Here is a 25,748-nt window from a genome sequence, read left to right on the forward strand (position 1 = left end):
AGGAATAAAACGAACAAAAATAAATCCTTTGCGCTAGTTACAAGAATAAAATTAATGAATGCCATTGGCTACACAGAGCACTGCTGACAACTGTTTGCCTATGATTGGTTGGATAGAAGAACTCTGACACAAAAACCACCAATTGAATTTGTACACAGTCTAAAAATATTACGAGAACGTCGACTTCCAAAGTGAGAAAATGTCAAACTCTAGCTGTGTTTTGTCTATGGCGAGTGACGAGAAATGAGAATTCATCAATTCAATTTGTTGCGCTCTCGAGGAAATTGAAATTATCCTACATTTTATAAAAGTAGTAACGTTTAGGTGCATTCGATTAAATTTAATAAAATATCTTTAAAAAGTTAGTTCTGTGAAGGTTACAGTGTTCACTATAATTCATGATAAATTAGTGCGGCCCGGAAAACAAGGTATCTACGACACTAAAGCGATGCCGACAAATTAAGTTAACTCTGGCCCATAGGAATATGATTGGTTTTAGTTTTATTTATTTTCATTGAGGATATCCGTTATCCGCTCGTCATAGCGGCATACGCGTACATTTAAGGTTTACGTTTTAATTTAATTAAAGTATCCATAGCGTGGCTTTTCGAACTTTATGTTTATGATTGCGTTTCTTTCGGGAGGTTATTGGTGAAAATTATTTCAGATGGCTGCTTACCGGCATATGTTGGTTAGTGCGGCTTTAGTGCTGTTGGTATCAACGTACGTGACTGCTAAGGACGAGGATGCTGATGAAGGAATAACTGTTGAGGTTAGTTTATGAGCGACCTATTTTTTGTTTACCATTAATTACGACGCTTAAACTCTTATGATCAACTTATAAAGAACAGGAAATAAAATACTTTTTTATAAAATTATTTTAGTTTAATTGAGAACATGAGAATGTCATATTTTCATTGGCTCTTAGTACTTCTTTTAAAACCCAATTGAAATTATTATATTACATTTTTTTGTTTTTAATTTTATTAAAATCGTATGCCAAAAATTAGTCTTGACCCAAGAGCTGGCGCTTATTTAGCCCAACGGCTAAGTCTAGCAATTCAAAGGGGCAATAGCGCCAGCATTTTGGGTACCATGCCCATAAGTGAACAGTTTGACGGCTTATATTTATTGTAAATTGTTTTCTAATTGAAATTATATTCAGGCCTACTTGAAATAAACATGTTCTTTTTTTACCTTAGCAGTCTATTACATTCAACTTGACCCACAGTAATACTCAAACCAAGGACATAAACTGACCAACTATAGAAAAATTGTATTCTCTCTTTTCAATTCTCATTTTAAGTATTATTATAACATTATTGTTTGCTGTCTGGTTTAATTTAAAAACTAGTTCTAATTAAAATTGTTTTTATAAAGCAAATCTTGAGATTTCTCTTTCTCTAGTTAAAAGTTGTAATTAAACATAAGTCAATGTAAAGAATGGTATCTGAGGGAAGGGAAACAAAGGAAAAGGTGGGAAGATTATGATAAGATGTTGTGGGACCAACATGGTGCAGCACAGTGTGGAAGTCTCATAGAGGAAGCTTATTTTGGAGGACAAGCTGATGCAAAGTTAGAATAAAGGCTATGATTATGGTTAGTAAAAATAAAGGATTAAAAATCGTAAACAATTAAACTTGGGCATAAATTGCTCTAACTTCATAGCTAAATAATAATTAATTGAGATGGATATAAAAAAAAATTCTTTTGTATGGAATAAACCCTAATTTGGCACAGTCATTACACAAATCTGTCTTATATAAATACTAAACTATGTCTTATATATAATACTAAACTATATAGTATGTATCAAAGTGCTATCAATTTTCCAAATGATCTTTTACCTCGCAATTTAATTTGGTTACAACCCAATCTTCACCATGGTAATATCCCAATTTTTTACTCTCACAATCTTTGATAAAACAGTCAAATACTTGAATTAATATGTGACCTTATTCACTATCTAAGTGTCACAATCAGATAAGAAAGTTTACAATTATTGTATTCATTTTTATAGCTCGGCACCTAATAGTGTTCTCGATCATTGTAATAAACAGAATATTTAAACAAGGTATAAGCAAAGTACCTGATATCATTTATTGTGGCAGGAAGCAAAAAATTGTGTTTGTATATTCAAAGATAAAATTCTAAAATCATTTGTTTCTAGGCCTAATGTAAAAACTCTTGAAACATCAAGTATATCTGGCTGACTACAACTGGTTTTAGAGGCAGATTCTATTGAGATCATTTTAATGTAGCTAAAGTTATGGTTAGTCGTCAGATGCTATGAAACAGTCATATGAAGAAATTAATGAATAATTGAATAAAAACAGTTTTATCATGCACCGCTGAAGAAAAAAATAAGAAATAGGAATACAAGTTTATTTCTTTGATAATAATAAAAAGAACCACAATTATCTGAATACATCAATAGCCTATAACAGACCTCCCAAGGGTAGGGTTTGCCCATAATATCAACGCTGGTCAGACAGATTGATGATTGCAGTAGCTTATGGTAGTAGTAGCACCAAGGATGTTGCCCATTCTCTGTTATATACCCTTCGTTGAAACGTACGACATCCGCGGGAAGAGGTGGTGACAACAGTATGCTTCGTGACATAGCTGAACATATGAGTTTCCAATTGCCGCAGGACTTTAATGAAACGATAACTTCGTTACAATAATATATTTTCAATCCTTAATTTTTATCGTCTGATCTGGTGCTAGGCTACGGCCGTGGCTATTAACCACAGACAAAGACGTGCCGCCAGGCTATTCATATCATTCATATTCATTCATTCATTCCGGGTTACGGCAGAAATGTAACTGCCATACGCCATACTTGTTTTCGCCGTTCCGCCGGTTTTCCATCGCGAAAGGGTAATCATGAGCGGGAAATTATTAGGCGGGACGGACTCCACAGAGTTTCGTCTTTTTTTTCAACTGCAAAACTATTTTATTAAAATTATTTTGTGTATATCTTTATATATATATATATTTCTTGTGTGCGTGTGTATGTCACTGAACTCCTCCTAGACGGCTGGACCGATTTGAATGAATTTTTTGGTATAACGTTTGGGTGGCACCCTGGATGGTTTAGATTCACAAATAAGCCCGACAGATGGCGCTGGGGTCCGCTAGTATAAATATATATTTTTAAACTGAAATTGCTGCACCAACCCGTTCCTTCGTTTTTTTCCTTACGTCAAAGGTTGTCTGGAAGAGATCGCTTTAGTGATAAGACCGCCTTCGCACGCACTATTTTATTTTCTAAGTTTCTTCTGTATTTGTGTTTAATTTGTATAAAATGTGTGTGTGCAATAGACTTCAAACAAACAAACAAAAGGGGAGAAATGAGCGGAGAGAGCTGAACGGAATATGAGCTCAACTTCCACACAGAGCAAGTTCAGTTGGTGTTTTTAAATGGTTGCTGGGGTGAGAAAATTGCAAACCAGTTGCGTGACCTTGACGTAGCGTGCTCTTTTCAAGTACTTTTTACTCGTTCGATCCGCCCCTCTCGCCTCTTTCTCCGTGGAAACACTGCAATGAAATTTGTCATTGCGAGTCTATCGGATTCAGTAATGACTCCGCTCCGCTGCCTAGAACTGAGCGAGTTCATTTCTACTCTTTCGGCTCGCTCAGACCTTTCCGCTCGACTGGTGGAGACACAAGTATGTTTACTATTGTGATTTGAAAAGAGTCCTTAATGGTCCGTAAAGGAAACCCATAACATATTAACCCGTTTCCATCTTAGATCATCATTACTTACAACTAGGCCAGATTGCAATCGAGGGCTAACTTGTCGTGCAATAATAAAAAATCATAGTTATGTTTCTCATATTAACGTACGCGATGCTATATACCAAACCAATAACTACAGTAACATTTAAACCTTAAAACATTTTTAAACAAACTGTGAATATATTTGTGTAATGGAAATGTTTGTGTCTGGATAATTAAATATTATAAGTGTATTATTTATAAAAATATTATTCAGTCATCTTAGTACCCGTAGCATAAGCTACTCTTACTTTGGGGCTGAATGGCGATGTGTGTATTGTTGTATGTTTATATTAATTTACTTATTAAAAAAAAAAAAAAGCTTTGAGCTTATACTAATTAAAAAAAATATTTTGTTGATTTGTGTATTTCTACCACAGACAATCGAAGAAGAAGAAGACTATCAAAGTCCACAAGTAGATCCTAAAAGAGTGTTCCTAAGCGAACATTTTGACGATGAGGCAGCCTTCAAGAAGAAATGGATCAAATCGGAGGCCAAGAAACAGGGTGTGGATGAAAACATTGCCAAATACGATGGAAAATGGGAGGTATGCCAAAGCTTGAGCAAATTAAAACTCTTTAAGGAAAGCCTATGTTCTAAGAAAGTCTTTATGAAATAATGTCAATACTACTTTTTTTTTTTTTGCAAAAACAGTCATTACATAGAATTAACTTTATATGTATAATAACAATCTTGTTATAGACTAAACATTGCCGAAAAGTACATTAATTAGAAATTTTAAAGAGAAAAGCAGTAAGGCAGGAAAAAGGTAAAAAAGAAAATTTTGACCTTTCCGTCATCTGTTCTTGCGATGTTAATGCGAGAGTGAAAACCATTTCCTTCAAGCTATATTCCTATCTCGTAAAAAAATCTTAACAAGGGCATGATAAATATTTTTAAATGACAATGTGAGATGGTGATAATAAAAAGAACAACCGGCTAAGTTTGTTGTGGGCTTCTTCTTAGAGCAGGGCTCGTTTGGAACCCTCGTAGATTTAGTTTTAAGTTTACGAATGTTGTTATCGCCATCAACTCACTACCGTCTACTTCGCATTTAATTTACGCATCAAAAGTGCCACCTATGGAACTTGAATAAAGATATTTTTGACTTTGACTTTGACGCTGGTTGTGGTGATCACATAGATCTATAGGTCAAAAATGTAATGACAGCAAATTTTATTTCAGATCCAAACCCCAGCGAGGCGTATCCTCAAGAACGATCTGGGTCTAGTACTGACTACAGAAGCAAAGCATGCGGCCATCTCTGCCCTACTGGATCGGCCATTCGAATTCAAGGACAAACCACTTGTGGTGCAATATGAAGTTACTATGCAGGTAAGGTATCAACACCCATAATGCCCGCTAACGAGAAACGCTTAATCAAAGAAGATTCCTAGCCATAGATCTACCTTTCACCAATCTATTTTCACTAGGCTACTCATTTAACCTTTGTAATACCGCTTGTCTATGAACATTAAGAAAAAAAAACTATAATTCTTGCCACAAGATGTGGTGTTTTGTGTTTGTATTATCATAGTTTTCATTTTTCGTATGCATTTCAAGCTATAAAAGAATACCGATTATATATTTTTTTTTATCTGCCAAATATCAGTTATTAGTTCCAGAAACATTACGCACCGTCTTAAGTTTAGATGGCGCCTTACGTCGTTAGGTTAAGAGTTGGTGAAACGTTTTTTTCAACTACTCATCACCCAAATGCAACGGATTGATGTGAATTTATATATAGCGATAGTTTATGGGCCGGAGAGTGACATAAGCTACTTTTATCCCGGAAAAAGGCAAACAAGCGTGCAAGAAAGCAAGCAATCAAGCTAGCTAGAAAAAAAAAGCAGTTCCTATGGCAATATAAGCGTAATCTTCCCATAGGAAATGCATAAAAAGTAGCCCATGCCACTCTCCGGCCCATAAACTACCTCTATCCAAAAAATTACATCAATCCGTTACTTTGTTGCTGCCTTATTGATGGACACACAAACACACTTTCGCATTTATAATATTGTTTATTGTTTATAAATTGCTACATGCACTTACATAAGAGACATGACGCCGGGGCATTGCAATAAAATTTGTCGAAATAATTTTTATTTCTGTACTTAATTTAAATTTTATATCATAATTAAAATTTATTATTACAATTGATTTAAATATTAAATATGTCAACTTAGAACTAGTGTTGCCCAAATGCAAGAACAAGACGAGACTTAGCCAGTCTTGGTCTTGGTCTTGCGCCAATACACCTGGTCTTGGTCTTGGTCTTGGTCTTGCGCTCCCAGTCTTGGTCTTGGTCTTGGTCTTGCAGCAAGAGTCTTGCAAGTCTTGCAATTACCTATTAGTCTATTACTATTTATTAAAGTTTACTTTAAATCTTAGAAAAACGTATTAGAATTGGAACATTGTGAGCTTGAATTAACATAGCCATAGTAAAGATCAAGCAGATTAATAAATAACTGAAGATTTGATAAGAAATTCGAAAAATCAACTGACCTATATGTCGTTTTCCATGGAAGTAACTGTTTCTTAATAAACATTTATGATTTATAAGCTTACATTTGCTAAAACATGTAAAAAAACAAATTAATTACAATAACTTGACTGTATTTTAAAGAACAATACTTATCTGTCTAGAAAGAGATTGAACCCTCAACTTATAAGAAATTTAATAAAAGAGTTGTACGATTTATCATTTATTTGAATAAAAAATAAAATACAACACAAATCAACAGCTTTATCATTAGGTTATGATACTTTATATCAATTCTTTTGACCAAGAATTAATACAAAGTAACCATCTGGCTGACTCATCACTTAACCTATTTCTATGTTTTCTAATTACTAATGATGCTTTAGAAAATAACCTCTCAGCAGGTACTGAAGTTGCAGGTATTGAGAGAAAATCACGGGCCATTTTCGATAAAATCGGATACTCTGTCTCATGCGTCCTCCACCAATCTAAAATCACCAATCTGAAACTTATTTATTCTTTGGAACACCTGTAGGTACTCTTAAAATTCGAAATTATTTTGCATGAATAGTGTCAAATGTTATGATTTCGGCGCGGCGGCAACGATTGTTTTAGATTTCAAAAGAAGCCGCCGGCGCGTGTATCATAACCATGTACTTCCGAAAAGCGGCAAATTTCTTTGAGAAGTAAGTACAAAACCTTTGATGCCGCATTATCAAAGTGCCGATGGTTAAAACATAACTATGCATGCACTCAGTTTGATTTTAATAGATATTTTTTTATTCGCTATGTTTATGGTATTAGTCGTAATGCGCATAGGTCCAGTTTTTCATATTCTTTGATATAGTTTTTTGCGTCTCATAGAATTCCTAAGCGTACCTACCTACCTATACACCGAACTGTTACACCTAACTACTCCGTGAAATAGCGCTAAGTCCTAGCTGCAAGACGCAAGAGTCTTGCAGGCTATGTCTTGTTCTTGCTCAAGTCTTGCACGGTCAGTCTTGGTCTTGGTCTTGCTAAAAATACGCGGTCTTGTTCTTGGTCTTGGTCTTGCAAAAACGCAAGAACAAGACCAAGACTGCAAGACCAAGACTGAATTTGGGCAACACTACTTAGAACTAAAGGAAAAATAAAATCAAAATATTAGAATTTGACAACTTAAAACATAAGAATAATTTTAGAATTAGGATATTATGAAGGGTTCGAAATAAAACTGCAGGATGTTAACGCCAAACGTCTTAATCATGTGACTTGCGCCTTACGTGATGCAATATCGGCATATGCTTTCAATCACCCAGCTAGCCGTTCAGCCTGAAACGTAAAACTGATAAACCAATTAGTGCCACTGGCTTTACGACTTTAAATATCCGCGAGTTACTTTTTAAACAGCGATACATTTTTTCATAGTAACAGTTATGATTGCGTCACTTTTTCGTCGACCTGTTGACGCAGTGGTGAATGCTGCGGTCTCATAAGTGGGTTGCTTTGGACTCTATCCTCGGCAGCGGCAAATTCATTATTATTATTTGAAGAGATATTTTTTTTCTTTAATTGGTGGACGCAGTTAAGGTGGTAGCGGTCTAACTTGTTCGCAGTATGGCAGTCATATTAAACGGTTAAATAAAATCATTTTATTTCAGGTCTGGGACCCATATACATAATTGAGAGATTAACTTAAAATAATAAGGAACAATAATTAACTAAAATCTAAAATTAAAATTTGAATTAATTAAATTACATTTAAAATTCTTAGGTTCTTAGGTGCTTGGGTACGACACGCTTAAATCGGATGTCTAATGATTTGGGCGATGCGTACATAAAAAAAAACGTTTCAGCAACCCTTAAATGATGACTAACGGCGTTAGGCGTCATCTAAAGTTACGAGGCCGGCTAGGCGGTGCGTAATTAAATGAATAAATAAATATACTACGACAATACACACATCGTCATCTAGCCCCAAAGTAAGCGTAGCTTGTGTTATGGGTACTAAGATGACTGATGAATAGGATACATAAATACTTAAAATATACATATAAACACCCAGACAATGAAAACATTAATGTCCATCACACAAACATTTTCCAGTTGTGGGAATCGAAACCCACGACCACGGCAATTTCAGGGAACTCGTAAACTGTCATTTGACAGATAAAGAAAATATGAAATCGTTTTTTTTTTAACCCACAAACACACCAGACCAGTTGTCCTTGCCAAGAGGCAGTTATATCAAAATATCAGACACTTAATATAATTTATCTGTAGGTACTTGTTTGTATAAGTACCAAAAAATCAAATTCTCTCGCAAAGGATAACATTTCTTAAATATAGTTCAACGGTTCATACATCGATAATATTATGGGATTTGTCGATATTTCGACCCAGTTGTATGGAGCGGGGTCACGACGGGACTGCGGAGGTACGAGATGTCATCTTATGCAACTGGGTCTTATCGACGAATTCCATAAAATTAGCGTTGTATGTACGGGTACATGAACTTTATTTTTGCGAAGTGTTGATTAACCATGAAAATCTTTGTTTAAAATCCAAAATTGTACAGAAATATCACAAAGAAATTATACATTATGAGTAAGTATAGCAAGACAAGATCTTGGCTCTAGTCCAACATTAGTTTAGGCAGCATTTTATGGTCTTTGTTTAATGTTTATAAATAGTTATTGGGTGATCATACTATACATTTTAAAAAGTCAAGTCTGTTTTAAATTGCTTATCTTACAAAGAAACTTTGCTTTGCATTACCGGCCCACTATATCGGGCACGGTTCTCCTCTCAGAATTATTAAAATATACGAAAGGCCTGAAATTTTTATTCAAAATTATTTGGCTTTTGATAACATTTATTTGGGTAAGAAAACTTTTATTTGGGTATACACAAACATATTTTCAACAACAATTATAAGTAGGTACGATGTGATCTCAAAATAGTCTTCATTCAGTATGTTATTTTTTCGAGTCTGGTTTGGTGGAAGGCTTCGGCCGTGGCTAGTTAGCACCCTATAGACAAAGACGTGCCATCAAGCGATTCCGTAAGTTCCGGTACAATGTTGCATAGAAACCGATTAGGGGTATTATTTTAATATAACTGTCATACTTACAAGTTAGCCCGTTACATCTTAGCAGCATAGCATAACATTGACCAGCAGGTGATATTAAAACGGTGATAACCCAGTGGGTAGGACTTCGAATTCAATTTCGAAGGAGCTAGTTCGAATCCCTGCACCTCTAATTTTTCTAAGTTATGTGCGTTTTAAGCAATTAAAATATCGCTTGCTTTAACGGTGAAGGAAAATATAGTTAGGAAACCTGCATGCCTGAGAGTTCTCCATAATGTTCTAAAAGGTGTGTGGAGTCTACCAATCCGCACTGGGCCAGCGTGGTGGAATGCGGCCTAACCCTTCTCATTCTGGGCAGTGGCGTGCATTGGTTTTCTTACCAGGGTATGCATACAGCAAGAAAATTGCATAAAATTGCAAAAGTCCACCTCTTATACGAGTTATGTATAAATTTTAGGGTAGGCAGTGCTTTTGTGCATGTAAGAAGTGCACGCCACTGATTCTAGGAGGAGACCCGTGCCCGGTAGTGGGTTGACGATGATAAAGCTATATAAATACGATGTCTTATTAGTGTTTTTAAAAGTCATAATTTTTTTTCATTTCATTACTGCGCCCAAAATGGGTGCAGTAGCGTGCATAGAGGGTATGGTATGCACAGAGTATACAGATGATATAAAATTTAATAAAATATCCAATATGAGTTATAAATTTTTAAGGGTAGAATTTTTATAACTTTTACAATGCCTATCCTTAAGTTTTTTATAGCTTGTACTGGAGATTTTATTCATTTTATATGCGCTGCATACCCTCTATGCACGCCACTAAATGGGTGTACGTACGTTACATTATTTAATTAGATTTATTTTAAATATTATACTAGCTGACCCATGCAACTTCGTTGCACCAAATCGGTTATTACCGGAAAACACGAATAAAATGACTTCTTCTAAAAATGAATCCTAGCTAGATCGATTTATCGCCCCCAAAACCCACTGAATACTAAATTTCATGAATTCGTTGGAGCTGATTCCGAGATTCCAATTATATATATACAAGAATTGCTTGTTTAAAGATATAAGATTATAAATATAACATGTATTGTCCTGAATAAATTGAAATTGAAGGTAAAGATAGTTAGGAAACCTGCATGCCTAAGAGTTGTCCATAATGTTCTCAAAGGTGCAATCCGCTCTTGATCATCCACACTTGGTCAAATCTTCTCATTCTGGGAGGATTGCAGTCAAGGGTTATTACAAGCGTTTTTTTATTGAACAGGAAGGCCAAAACTGCGGTGGCGCGTACATCAAGCTGCTGTCGAAGGGCGTTAACACGAAGGCAGACCTTCGCCAGTTCCACGACCAGACGCCCTACACCATCATGTTCGGTCCCGACAAGTGCGGCAACGACAACAAGCTGCACTTCATCTTCCGCCACAAGAACCCTAAGAACGGCACCATAGAGGAGAAGCACGCCAAGAAACCCACGTGAGTATCACGAGATTGACAATAATCTATTTCTTATTTTCATCGTCATCATCACCTCAACCAATATACTTCCAAACCCTGGTCCAAGGAGAGCCTACAAAAAACTTAGCCGGAGGTATTTTGTTATCCACATCTCACAGTGAATTAATATTAAGCTATGAACAATTTCATTTATTAATAAATAAATATTTTTCGTTTCGGCCGTGGCTACGTATTCACGACCCTACAGACAAAGTCATGACGCTAAGCGTTGTAGCGTCCGGCACGATGCCTCATAGAAACCAATTAGAGGTATGTATGCGCTTGATATTGACGGCCGATTGGCGCAGTTGGCAGCGACCCTGCTTTCTGAGTCCAAGGCCGTGGTGGGTTCGATTCCCATAACTGGAAAATGTCTGTATGATGAATAGAATGTTTTTTTGGTGTCTGGGTGTTTATATGCAAATTAGCAGCCCTAGGAAGATTGCAGACGTAGCACGGCCCCATCAATGCAGCCAAGCAGGAATTTAGGTCACGACAACATTTTCTTTTAAGTTAAGTTATTGTCAATTTTTTTCCTAACTTCGGAAAGAACACTGTTGAAATATAACTAATAATTTGAACCATTTTAATTAAATTTATGTTAAATAATTTTTTTTTTTTAAGCGCTTCGTACGTATTTTGCATAAGTATTTTTTGTTTATTGTGGGCTCTGCTAAGACCAGGGCGCGTTTAACACCCTCCTAGCTTTAGGTTTAAGTGACCGAATTTGGTAATCACCATCACAATAATGGATACATGTATGTATGGCTACTTCATAAGTCCTGCAATAGGCCTACATGATTTTTTAATTTTTATTATTTTACGGTTTAGCCCTTGAATGCAATCTCACCCAGTGGTGATGCAGTCTAAGATGAGAGCGGGTTATCCTGTTAGGGAGTACGTTAGCCATACCCCCTTCGTTTTCTACTGCAATGTGCACCGGAACACTAAATCGCTTAGCGGCACGTCTTTGTCTGTAGGGTGGTAACTAGCCACGGCCAAATCCATCCCACCAGACAAAATATTACAATGTACATCTTTTATTATTTATGAATGAATTAATGAATATACTTTTATTGCATACCACAAAAAGTACATAAAAAAAGAAAAGTATGACAAAACAACGTATACAATTTGGCGGCTTTATCGCTTCATAGCGATTTCTTCCAGGCGTATGTGGCGTATATAATGGCGTATTTATTTATTTCTTTGCGAGTTTGGGTTAGTATACAGGTCGTTAATATTATGGTTAGCTCATATAGGTATAATAATTAAAATAGTATTAATAATAAAAATTAAGTCAAATTTATTTCTCCATTTATCCATGATATTAATTGCATGGTAACTTTTATTCATTAGAAATTCCGTTAATTTAATAGTATGTATATATGTACTTACTCATTTATTGTATGTTAAAGTATTTAATTATGTAAGTGTTGTTATTATATATATTAGTTTATTTTTATATTTATTTATTTATTATATTATTTACTTTTTATCTATTTGTGCACACTAGTTTATGTATTGGCATGTAGTTATTTGCATGTATGTATTTTAATATTTGTACCACCAGCAGTCTATTCTCCTCTTCTTTTTTTTTTTTCCTAATTCTAAGGTTGCCTGGCAGAGATCGCTATTAAGCGATAAGGCCGCCTTTTGTATTACTACTTCTTTCGATGTTTCTGTTTTTGTTATATTTTAAATGTTGTGGTATACAAATAAAGAGTTTTAATAATTAATAATAATAATTTCTGCTTAAACGAAGGAAATTCGCGCGTATTGATGTGATGATATTCCAGTCAGCGTCTCGACGACATCTACAAGGACAAAGAGCCGCACCTATACACGCTAGTGGTCCGCCCGGACAATACCTTCACCATACTGGTGGACAACAAGGAGGCTAACTCCGGCTCCCTGCTCGAGGACTTCACGCCGCCCATAAACCCGCCGAAGGAGATCGAGGACCCCGACGACAAGAAACCCAACGACTGGGACGAGAGAGAAAAGGTTAGTCGTCCAAAAATTTCACTCCCAGTAAATTGTTCCTAATTAATTTACAAAAAAATGTAATTCCCACTTGTATAGATGCCAAACTCCTGTGGAAGATTCTGGGGATTCCGAGGCCAGAAAAAACCTTATTAGGATTCCGTACCCACAGGGTAAAACGGGACCCTATTACTAAGTATCGGCTGTCTGTCTGTCACCAGGCTGTATCACATCAACCGTGATAGCTAGACAGATGAATATTCACAGATGATGTATTTCTGTTGCTGCTGTGACAACAAATACTAGAAAACAGAATAAAATAAATATTCACGGGGGCGTGAGGGGAAAATCAGCCAAATGTGTCGCCTTTATGCCTTAGTTACCCCTACCCCCCTACCCTACCTTATATATCTAAGCCCCTCCCACCTCATTAGTGCCTCTGATTATATTCAATTAACCATTAATAATTGTAAAGTCAACATCTCCTGAGGATGCTCCGGTTTCGTAGCGCAACGTTCGTAGAGGGTACATTGCCGAAGATCTGTTTGGTGTGGAGTATAAGGATTGAAGAAATTATAAATTACTTAATTTTCATGATTTACGGGGGCTCCCCAATACAACAAACGTGATTTTTTTATTGTTGTTATATATTGTTTTTTGTGTCTTATAACTGTTATACAACATGTAAATGAAAACCGAAATTATACCATAGAGGCTTTAGAGGCACATTATTTACTGTCTCTAAGAATTATCTGTGAAACCGAAACGCTAATAGTTTTTAAGTAAACCATAGCTTTTAATGAAAGAAATCAGATACAGCCCTAACGTCACATGCAAAATTAAAATCATGTGACTCCTGTCACATTTTTTAACACTTTTTAACACTTAGAATGTATTGAATTAGTTTATCTTGAAAAATAAATATGCTTATTTTGATTCAATATTTTTACAGGGTGATTCCTTATGAAATATACTTATGCATCCTTGAACATTATTTCATAATTCCGTTGTACGTTGTAAATTCACTTTAAAAATAAATAATTTATTTAAAAAAAAAAATAATACTTAATCCCATACAACATATTTTTTTGCTGTTTAAATGTAATGAATGGTAATTTCGTCTAATGGTACGAAACCGCCCGGGCATGAGTCTGACTCCGCACTTGTCCGTGTTTTTAAGTAATTAATGACTGGACAAGCAGATTGTCTAGAGTCGATCCACACCCGTGCCTTTATGTAATGCCACCAAGATAATTCGCAAAAAGGGAAGATGATGATGATGATAACAAAAGTAAATTGATGATTCCAGATTGTGGATCCCACAGCCAGTAAACCTGATGATTGGGACGAGAAGGAACCCGCCCAGATCATCGACCCCAACGCAGTCAAACCCGACGGTTGGCTCGACAATGAACCCGATATGATACCAGGTGCGTGTGTTTAGGTTAGTTTAGTTATCGTTAACGTTCAATGGAACGCTCGCAATTTGTAATATTCAAAAGCAGTCACCATCATCATCATATCAACCAATAGACGTCCACTGCTGGACATAGATCTTTTGTAGGGAGTTCCACAGTACACGGTCCTGGGCCGCTTGCCTCCAGCGGCTCCCAGCGACTCGCCTGACGTCATCTGTCCACCGCGTTGGGGGCCGACCTACGCTGGGTTGACCGGTGCGGGGTCGCCATTCCAGCACCTTAAGACCCCAACGTCCATCGGTTCTCCGAGCTATGCGCCCGGCCAATTGCCACTTCAGCCTCGCGACTCGCTGAGCTATGTCGGTAACTCTCTCCTACGGATCTCCTCATTTCTGATTTCTCATTTCTGATTTCTCATTTCTGATTTCTCATTTCTGATCACGTAGAGATACTTCTAGCATAGCTCTGTCCATCGCCCGCCGATTGACTGAGCTATCTTATGAGGCCCGTAGTTAGGGACCTCGACTCAGATCCGTATGTCATATCTGGCAACACGCACTGTTCGAAGACTAGTCTTCAGGCACTGAGGGATTTTAGACAAGAAGATGTCACGAAGTTTTCCGAACGCTGCCCATCCGAGTTGGATTCGGCGTTTCAACTCTTTCTCGAAATCGGACCTACCCAACTAGGAGCAGTAGTGAACAAAAATAAATTATTTGAGCACTAATCGCACACCGCGAAGTGCTTCGTCTGATATGCCTCATACAAACTGATATCCGGCATCCGCTATTCTACACAACATACCTCTACCAAACGCGTCGCATTGCCAGGCCTGGTTTTTATTTTATTTGCTTGACTACTTTGCAGGTCGAAGCATGAAGAGTTTGTGCTTTGTAAAATTCTTTTAATGTCGAATATCCCATTTATCTTCACGCTAAGAAAAAGTAGCATTGAAGAATGTTTCAGAATTGGATGGTTATTTCTCGTTTTGAGAGCTTTCGTAGCGTGCGCTGCGTAAACGGTTAAAGTTTCAATAAAATTATATATGACAAATTTATTTCGCAATAAAAGTTATAAAAAAAGTCTGCGACAGCATATAAAGTAAAAATCGTTTATTTCGTTTGTTCATTGAAAATGATACATGTTGTGGAGACCTCCTAGTAAGCATAAAAATACCTGTGTCAGGAGGCCTCACTCTTCCATAGCAAAGACAAGATTTAAAAAAAAACGATTGAGTAGTGTTTCTTGGTGTGTATGGTGTGTTTATGTTTTTGTGTGCGCGCGTGCGTGTGGATATGTCTATCTTTTAAGATTGACTTATACGCAGACGATGTCGCGAGGGACCGCTAGTAAAAAGAATAATAAAAACTACTAGGCCGTCAATGACTTTGTTTAAGGCCTGGAATGTACTATTTTCTTTTGTCCTTAGACCCGGAAGCGACGAAGCCAGAGGACTGGGATGAGGAGATGGACGGCGTGTGGGAAGCGCCGCTGGTTGACAACCCGCTGTGCACCGCCGCACCCGGTTGCGGGGAGTGGAAACCACCCACCATCCCCAATCCCAGTTACAAGGTGAATATACAGCGTGTTAATGAAAACCGAAATAATACTTCACAGGCTTTAGAGGTACATTATGTACTGTCTCTGAGACTTATCTGTATAACCGAAAACGTAATAGTATTTGAGTAAACAACATCACATGCAAAATTAAAATCTTTTAACTCCCGTCACTTTATTAGGTATGTGTCGCGTAGCGTAGGTACTATGCACGTGTCGGTCTTTTATCTTCAATAGGGTTGTCATAAGTAAACGCTTAGAATGTTTTGAATTAGTTTGTTTGGAAAAATAAACATGATTCCTTTGATTTAATATTTTTACATGGTGATTCCTAATGAAATGTACTTATGCATCCTTCAATATTATTTCGTAATTCTGTTACACGTTGTATAGCTGCAGTATATGGTAGTAGTTGCACAGAGTTCTGCGCGCGAAATCTAAAAATGTCTCGCGAAGACCTTTCAGCATTAAATTAAAATTATAAATAATGGAGATAGAGTTCCGGGAGTTGGGAGTTTTTATTGGAAATATCCTCCTCTTTCTGATTTTTTTTTGAAATTTCTTAAGTATTCAAAATTTTTGAAATGTTGGCAAAAAACGAAATTTCTTTTTTTTCATCTTCAATTGTTTATAACTTTTGCAATTTTTTATGTACTAATACACGCTTTTGGCACATTTTTCTAGGCGTCATTCCGGATCCAATGAGCTATCGCACATAATTTTAAGATCAGTATCTCTATTTTGTACCATGTTCAAATTGTCGACTATACTAAATACCACACGGCACACTTTAAATAAAAAAACATACTACGACAATACACACATCGCCATTATAATTATAAGCACTTTTTAAACTTGAAATTTACCTGTATTGATGACTACCACCGCTTCCGAAGGGTGGCATCTCATTATGCGGATATCTATAATTTTTTTTTTTTTGTTTAAGGGTATATGGCGCGCGCCTCTCATCCCCAACCCCAACTATAAAGGCAAGTGGTCACCGCGCCTCATCCCCAACCCTCACTACTTCAACGATGAGCATCCGTTCCGCATGACGCCCATTGTGAGTACTTCTTACTTACGTACCTTCCCATCAAAGATGTATGTGTGTTAACCTACCAATTAATTTGTTGAGTGCTTTTTATTTGATCAGTAATGCTAGCATGCGTGCCACGACATAATTATCTCGACCCGTTAGTCGTGTTTTAACCCTGGACGCAAAAACGAGGGGGTGTTGTAAGTTTGAGGTGTCTGTGTGTGTGTGTTCAATATGGGTAAAAAAAGGAAATGGCTTGACTAGAAGAATACTGTACGCAACGATAAATTTCAAATCCAAGATGGCCGCCATCACAAAATGGCTGATTAAATTTTTCTCGCTTAGCTCGTTCAATTTTGGTATCAAATAAAAGGCCTCGACTTATAGAATTCTAGATACTGTTATGTAATGTCGCGGGTTTTTTTAAAGTTTTTATTTCGATAGGGATAGATATGAACGAGATAATAAGTGGAATCTTAACTTTCTTAAGTTTCTCGTGGCCCGTAAGCTACAGTGCGCCTTTGGAACCCTCGTAGCTTTAGTTTTAAATTTACGATTGCCAATGCACGATTTTGTTTCTAAGTAAAACTTCGCGCACTTTTGACTCTGGGATTAAGCTTGAGAATGCGTTACGAGAGCGTTACGAAAAGTGTGATCGAGCGTGGCGAAAAGAAGTTGAGAGGGAGATATAAGTTAGTGAAGATAGAAAGAGTTACGTTTCGTGTATTACTGTACGGGCAAGAAAGAGAGTTGCGAGCACGCATTTTCTTAGCCAGTAATGAATAAAAATAAAAAATCTATAGAAATTTAAAAATATTATTTTTTTAATGAAAACCTAAAGTTACATATTTTTAGAAAATTTAAATATATATACACACATACACAGATGGGAGCTAAAGAAGTTTTGCTTCAACCGTGTGGTCTAAAGCAATTTTTTTTGACTTACATATTTAAAAAAAAAAGTCAATATCTATGGAATGTTAAACTTGCAGCACGCGGTCGGGTTCGAGCTGTGGTCGATGTCGCCGCAGCTACTGTTCGACAACCTCATTATCACGGATGAAGTTGCGGTCGCGGAGCACTGGGCACTCCAGAGCTACGCCCTTAAGCGCGCCAAGATCAACAGCGACGCGGTAAGCACCTTAAACCTTCCTAGAAGGGTCCACCTTCATCATCATCATCATATCTACCCATTACCGGGCTACTACAGGGCACAGATACAGATATCCTCACCCATTGAGAATGGTTAAGTGCGGATTTGTAGACATAACACGCCTTTGAGAACATTGTGGAGAACTCTCAGGCACGCAGGTTTCCTCACGATGTTTTCCTTCACCGTCGAAACAAGTTACATTTTAATTACTCAAAACGCAAATAACTTACAAAAGTTAGTGGTGTGTTTTATGTGACTCCTCACACTTTATATTAAAGGTTTATTAACGCACATAACTTAGAAACGTTAGAGGTTAGGGCTGGAGTTGGAAATGGCCCCCCAGAATGGAAACCCCCAAACACAGAGGTTAGGACTGTCCTACCTAAGCAACCAATCAACTTTATTTATGGCATAGAGTTATTTCCTGGGATAAAAAGTAGCCTATGTTACTTTCCGAGTAACAAAGACTACTTTTTATCCCAGGAAACAAACCGGCATGGTGATTACGTATCTCGCGTCAGGCGTAAATCACTGCTGTCAAACGTCATTTTTGTTCATTTATTGTATGGAAATGAGACGTTTGACAGCTGTGAGTGCAAGATTTACGCCTGTCGCGAGATACGAAATCACCCTGCGGTTCCCACTGAATTTGTCAAATTCTGACTATAATATTATAAATCCAAAAGTGTGTCTATCTGGTTGTTTGTTTGTCGGTACTTTATGCCCTAACTAAGCAATCAATCGACATGATTTTTGACCGTTGACCTTGACAGGAAGGAGGGTAACATGCCCTACTACTACTTATCACTCAGGCTTCTTTTTATCGCAGGAAAACCAAAAATCGATAAAACTAGTCGGGAAATAAAATCAGGTTTTCAGCGGTTTTCTTGAGTGAACATTAACTGGGTTCTTTGACCGCTTGTTCGACATTTTTCTAAGTTACATGGGTATGGACATTAATTCTATCTTAGTTACTTTCACCTGGTGTATCACTGCAAGAAACTGATTAAAGGGCGATTGTAGTATCGTTCGCAAATCAATTTGCTCGAATGAAACCGAAATGTTGAAACCGTTAATGAAATAAAAAAATATCGGTTATTTCTATACCGATTTCCAGCCCTGAGGGCTTACTACCATCGCATGTTGCAGTGTTGTTTTAATATTATTGTTTCAAAATTACAATGTTTATTTTTAGTACGTATTTAAAAAGCTTTGTTGCAACATACAACCGTTGCTGCGATAGTGATATTAACAAATATTTTACCTGATTGCAACACAACATATGGTATAGTAGAATATTAAAGGTTTATTAATTTATAAGATTGTACAAGTGTAGGTATAGTGGAGTTTTGATTACTAAACTTAACACAACAACAGCTGACGTGGTGGGGTCGAGTATTGACCGCCACCGGGTACCGGCCAGGGTGGTGGGCGCTGTACGTGCTATATTGCTCGATACCCGTCGCTGCATACGTCACGTATCTGTTACGAAGGGCCAAAGAGGTCACCATACCTTAATATGTGTGCGCTATATCTGTGTGTGTAGATCTATGATGTAGATGCAATGCTACCAATCCATTAATATATGTTCACTTATCAATCGACTTCCAAAAGTATTACGTTGGTTAGTATTACAGGGCAGTGGGGCTATTCTGTATCTCGGTTGAAACCAAAGCTAGACACTGTGGAAAGTTGCCATCGAATAACACCCAAACCATTATAATACATTACGTAGTTGCATCTGCCAACCGAGTTGGAATGCACTCAGTTGGAAACTTCGGTTTCAGAATACATAATATATTATATATATTTATTTTAGTAATGATATTACTTATTACATGGGTATATGTATATGTGCACCGCCAAACTATTTTCTGTATTTGTTTTCTTCGCCATTGGTTGCCTGGAAGAAATCGCTATGAAGCGATAAGGCCGCCAAATTGTACACGTTGTTTTGATATTTTTCTTATTTTATATACTTTTTGTCGTGTGCAATAAAAGTCTATTCAATCATTCATTCATAATATAGGTTTAATAAGACGAAATTGCGTCAAATCAAATAATTTCTTCTTAAAATAAACTCTTAAACATCTTTTTTAAATGTCACTTATCACTGTAAAAAAACATTGGTGACTTTCAGAAAAGGTTCGTTATATGAACTCGAGAAAAGAGTTCTTTACATAGGTTTAACAGTTTATTTGGTGGCAACTAAACAAAATACATAGTTTTAAAAGTGGCAGTTGTATACTCGTCACTAACATGGTCATGCCAGTTACTATACGTCCGCAACTGTTAGGATATTACTGAAAATCACTGAACACACTAGTTATCGCAGACTACATCGGTGGAGCACGAATCTCGTTTGAACTGCCCGGTTAGCTCTTTAAATGGTGCCGGCAGCGTTTCCTCCGAACCAGTCTAGTAATCATTCAGCTATAAACCGTTTGTTATATTGTTAAGGTTGTATTTAGCTCGCACTAACATATGCTAGGTAAATATAATGGACACCGCTTAGCGTGGCTGCGTTCAAATTTCAACTTATCTCTACGTTGTTAAAGTATCTTTTTAATTAACAGTGTAGACGAAGGTAACATACTGTACTATGGAGTACTATTATACGTACGTACGTAGCACCAGCTAGATTATGTAGCCGCTAGAAGTATGCTATGTCTTAGGAGTCGGCGGTGGAGAGGATGCTGAAATATGCGGGAGAGAACCCGTGGGTCTACGCCGTAGTGATCATCGGCTCCTTCATATTCGTCGGCCTGATCGCTTACCTGTGCTGTGGCCCTAGTACAGTGGCTGTAAGTATTATGTCATCTTAAAGTTTTCTCAAACATCGTTTGTACTTTTGAGCATTATTATGACAATCTTCTTTGCAATAATTCGAAATTTCTGTACTGGCCAAGTACATGCGAAAAGCGGACTACAAAATTTGTATGAAAATCCTGTCGTGGTTTGGCAGCCAAATAAATTACATTACAAATTAATTACATTACATCTGTTCTGTAATGCAAAAATGGAACTAGTTTTTAAACCTAGCAACCAAGGAGGTAACTTACCAAAGGTTTTATTTGAGTTTCGAACTGGCTTGAAAACCCAAATGAAAAAATTAACGCAGGGAAAAATATTGTTGTTCGTTTTTCGTTATGGATTTTGAAAAATAATTCAAAATCAATAACTTCATTTTTTACTAAAAAGTTCTGCGTAGTTAGTACTTAGTTTTAATTTCCGCGCATTATTTGCAAAAAATTTGCCGTCCGCTGCAGAAATGTCATCAACATCAACCCATTACTGGCCCACTGCAGGGCACGGGTCTCCTCCCACAATGAAAAGGGGTTAAGGCCGTAGTCCACCATGTTGGCCCAGTGCGGATTGGTGGACTCCACACACCTAATAACATTATGTAGAACTCTCAGGCATGCAGGTTTCCTCACGATGTTATCCTTCACCGTGATACACAAGTGATATTTAATTACTTAAAACGCACATAACTTAGAAAAGTTAGAGGTTCGTACTAGCTTTTACCCACTGGGCGATCACCGCTACATCACTAATGTACTGTTATATATTTTGCAGTAATGTACTATTTTATAATTTAGGACACTGACGCGGAGGTGAAAAAGACTGACGCGTTAGTGGACGACGACCCGCACCAGTCGGAGGGGGAGGGGGAGGCGGAGTTGGAAGGGGAGGGGGGTGACGACGAGCAGGACAAGCCCAGCAAGGCGGACCTGGAGGGGCCCGAGCAGGCCGCCGATAGCACTGACGTGAGTTTGGATTTGAAGTTATATAAGTTATTTTTAACGCAGCTTTTTAATTGTATCGATAAAACGTTTTCTTTTAATCCACTACAAGTTAGCTCTTGACTGCAATCCAGGTGGGATCTTCTTTAGCTCTTGACTGCAATCCAGGTGGGATCTTCTTTAGCTCTTGACTGCAATCCAGGTGGGATTGAAGTCAATCTACCGGTTCGTAGAAAAAGTTATTTATATATAAATAAATAAATAATAGTTAATATACTACGACAATACACACATCGCTATCTGGTCCCAAAGTAAGCGTAGCTTGTGTTATGGGAACTAAGATAGCTGTTGAATATTTTTTTGAATATAATACATAAATACTTATAATATACATATAAACACCCAGACACTGAAAAACATTCATGCTCATCACACAAACATTTTCCAGTGGTGGGAATCGAACCCACCGCCTTGGACTCAGCGGCAACTATACGGCCGATTGGCGCAGCAAACTGCGCCAATCGGCCGTATAGTTGTATTTCATGTGAAGGGTACCGTGAGATGTTAAAAGTTCAACGCGCTTTTTTCAACTTAGTGTGAGTTCTTTTCTTTATTTCACTACAAGTGAGCCCTTGACTGCAATCCCACCTGGTGGTGATGATGCAGTCTTAAGATGGTAGCGGGCTAACCTGCTAGGGAGTATGGTAGTCATCAACCTTATAGGTTTCTACGCGACATCGCACCGGAACATTAAATCGCTTAGCGGCACGTCTTTGTCGGTAGGGTCGTAACTAGCCACGGCCGAAGCCGTCAATTTTGTATTTTAGATTTTTGAGCGCTGTGAATTTAAGTAGGAGGTCCTGTGTTTGATCCCCGGCATAGACATTTTAGTAATTCGTAATTTCTGACTTTACTCGGTCTGGTCTGCGCTTATACCGGGGCTGCCAAGCAATTTAGCGTTCCGGTGCGATGCCAAGATGCCAAGAAACTGATTAGGGGTATGGATTTTTTATATCACTGGCATATCCTTAACAAGTTAGCCCGCTACCATCTTGAATGCATCAACACTTACCACCAGGATTGCCGTCAAGGGCTATCTTGTAGTGAAATAAAGAAAAGAACTCACACTAAATATTTGAAAAATGCGCGTTGAACTCTTAACATCTCACGGTACCCTCCACATGAAATACAACTAAATATAAATAACTTTTTCTACAAACCGGTATTTAGGATTACGTACCCAAAGAGTAAAATGTGGCCCTACTGACCCCTATGACTCCGCTGTCCGTCCATCTATCTGTCTGTCCGTCCGTTTGTCACCAGCCGTATCTCATGAACCATGATAGTCAGACAGTTGACATTTTTACATATTAAAAACATTAAAAAATAAATATCAAATACCAACACAACAGACATGGTTTTTTTCCGTTTTTATAGATAACTAGTTGTACCCTGCCACGCTACGCTGTGGCACATTTTTACGGAATGGTTGAGAAATGAGAAACAAAACAAAGAATACATTACATATGTCAGCGAGTGTTTTTCTCGCTTTCGGCAGATGTCGCGGTCACTGGTACATCGATCGTTAAAAAAAACTGTGGTTTCACGGTTGCGGATATGTGACTGTTGCAAAAAATATATAAAAACAATCCTTGATGCGGATTATATATCATGCTAAAATTTCAGCTCGATCGGTGCAGAACTTTTTGAGTTTTTGAAGCGTACACAAACCAACATAACATTTTTATATAGATAGATGGTACGGAATCCTTCGATCGCGAGTCCAATTCGTACTTAGCCGGTTCTTTCATATCCTTTATTTTTAAATTAATTAAAGACACATGATATAATGACTCTATAAGGATTGCGCTTTTCCATGAGGAGATACGGAACTGTAAAATGTACTATTGTTTGCAGACGACTCCGCTCGTGGACACGGAGGGCGCTGGCGACGGGCAGCGAAAACGGAAGCCGCGCAAGGAGTAAAAGAGAGACGGCGATGCGTATTACAATTGTTTTCGTTTAGCTGCTAGAGCGAGAGGGAGAATGCGTGGTGACGGATAGACAAATCTTCTCATTTATTTTACATTGCATTGTATAATTATCTTCTTTTACAACCTGTTTATGTATAGGACAGTGCGATGACAGTAAAGGTGCATAGATACTTGTAAATCTCATCTCATTACCGGCCCACTATGGGTCTCCTGTCAGAATGAGAAGGCCATAATATACCAAACTGGCGAAGTGCAGATTGGTCGACTTCACACGCCTTTGTGGCATACCGGTTTCTCTGTTTTCCTTCTCAGTTAAAGCAAGTGATATTTTAATTATTAATTAAATGCGCACATAACTCTGAAAGTTGCGTGTCGTTACTTTACGCCATGACTAAGCAACCAATCTACCTGATTTTTGGCATTTGACTTTGACATGAAGCCCTCCTTCAAAGTCAAATGCCAAAAATAACATAGGCTTCTATGTAGCTCAGGATAACAAACGATTTTGTGAAAAAACGTTATAATTGCGGGCAACAGCTAGTCGGGAAATAAAATTAACTGGTTGTGAGCGGTTTTCTTGAGTGAACATTGACTGGGTTCGTTGACCGCTGGTTCGATATCGCTCTAGGTTTAGTGGGTTGCGTGGGCAGTTTAGGGTATCATTGATTCAGGCTTCGTGTCTATGTTAGACGATTCAAACATTGTCTCGGACGATACTGATCCGCCTCTTCGCATTCCTTAACTTTTTATAACGTTATTAATCAAAGACAGATAGTTATTATTACTTACTTTCGGCTAAGAAGTTGTGATAGCTCCAGTGGGTAGGGCTTCCGGACCCGGCACGCAACTCGAAATTTTTAAGGAGTTATGTGCGTTTTTAATTTAAGAAATTAAAATATCACATGCTTTAATGTCGAAGGAAAACATCGTGAGGAAACCTGTATGCCTGAGAGTTCTCCATAACGTTCAAAGGCGTGCGGAGTCCACCAATCCGCACTGAGCCAGCGTGATGACCCAGTACGGCCTTAACCCCTTCGAATTGTGGGAGGAGAGACCCGTGCCCTTTGAAGGGCCCGTAATGAGTTGGTAATGATGAATGCCGGTAACACCCCGTTTCCTACCATTTTATGGTCATGGCACTGTCCTAAATGCTCAGGTGAAAATCTTACTGCGTTACATTATATACCTGTTAGTACTTTGTTAGCGAAGATTTCGTTAGGATGTATTTTTCATACGTCGGGTGTGTACGCTTTAGCGAATTATTTAAGTATTAATGTCGTGGTAAATTAGAGCATCACAGTTTTTAGGTTTAGCTTTAAACTAAACGTAAACGGAGTTGGCGTAAAGTAGGTCTTCATAAAGAAATATCCTTTTATTATGTTTTTTTTCTTAACTGCCTGATATATTCTTTTTAAATTTAATTTCTTATCTTTTTTTATTTGCCAACCATTTTTAATATCACAAATAAATAAACGTTTAATACCGAAAGTTCTTAGCTTAGCTTAGCTTTTGTCATAAAAATATTTTTTATTCATTGTTTTTTTTTTTGCTTTGCACGATCTCTTTATTTATTTTTTTCAACATAACTTTACGTCACCTCCAGCCTGTGTATTTGTAGTTAATATTTTGCATTTTTTTTTTCTAACTGTCTTATTAAGTGAACAATCTTTGCATTAATTTTTTAGTGTGAAGTATGTTTTAAAAATAGACGGACATCAAAAGAGATATTCTCTATGAATACATTCCTTCTTTTATAATTTTTACTATTTTTGCGCTAATAAGCAAAGATTGTTTACATACTAAGGTATGTCTGAATAAATGGAGTGTATCTATATGATCACAGCATTAAGAATGTACAGAAACCGTGTACACGTCTAATATTTAAGCTTCAAAAACCACTCCACTTCAGTAGAGTTTCTCGGCCAAGTAAGTCACTTCTAAACATTTAACAGTTGACAGTAATAATTTTATCTAAATGTGAAAATGAGAAAAAGTTTCTGAACAACATTACGCG

At 37.4% G+C, this 25,748-nt stretch overlaps 1 protein-coding gene across 3 annotated transcripts; it reads left to right on the forward strand.

Moving 5' to 3' along the window:
- The first annotated feature begins 243 nt into the window (after positions 1-243).
- On the forward strand, positions 244-24,658 carry LOC120623889 (calnexin). 3 transcript variants are annotated; one of them, XM_039890173.1, is made up of 13 exons: positions 244-428; positions 668-772; positions 4,164-4,331; positions 4,970-5,119; positions 10,615-10,823; positions 12,644-12,851; positions 14,140-14,260; positions 15,678-15,820; positions 16,752-16,868; positions 17,834-17,974; positions 19,372-19,497; positions 21,597-21,764; positions 23,658-24,658. In XM_039890173.1, the coding sequence occupies exons 2-13, from the start codon at positions 668-670 to the stop codon at positions 23,724-23,726; spliced, it is 1,725 nt and encodes a 574-aa protein (XP_039746107.1). In that variant the 5' UTR covers positions 244-428; the 3' UTR covers positions 23,727-24,658. The 3 variants fall into 3 exon arrangements, with proteins under 3 accessions (XP_039746107.1, XP_039746105.1, XP_039746106.1); XM_039890171.1 differs by lacking the exon at positions 19,372-19,497 and adding an exon at positions 20,670-20,798; XM_039890172.1 differs by lacking the exons at positions 244-428; positions 19,372-19,497 and adding exons at positions 519-565; positions 20,670-20,798.
- Positions 24,659-25,748: the final 1,090 nt, after the last annotated feature.

Source organism: Pararge aegeria, chromosome 5, assembly GCF_905163445.1.
Source record: "Pararge aegeria chromosome 5, ilParAegt1.1, whole genome shotgun sequence".
Taxonomy (NCBI): Eukaryota; Metazoa; Arthropoda; class Insecta; order Lepidoptera; family Nymphalidae; genus Pararge; species Pararge aegeria.

Excerpts from the sequence above, each read along its gene's own strand:
- LOC120623889 (XM_039890171.1), top strand. The coding sequence starts at position 668 with ATGGCTGCTTACCGGCATATGTTGGTTAGTGCGGCTTTAGTGCTGTTG. Across the intron at positions 17,975-20,669 it reads CCAAGATCAACAGCGACGCG|GAGTCGGCGGTGGAGAGGAT; the intron begins GTAAGCACCTTA and ends GCTATGTCTTAG. Across the intron at positions 21,765-23,657 it reads AGGCCGCCGATAGCACTGAC|ACGACTCCGCTCGTGGACAC; the intron begins GTGAGTTTGGAT and ends TATTGTTTGCAG.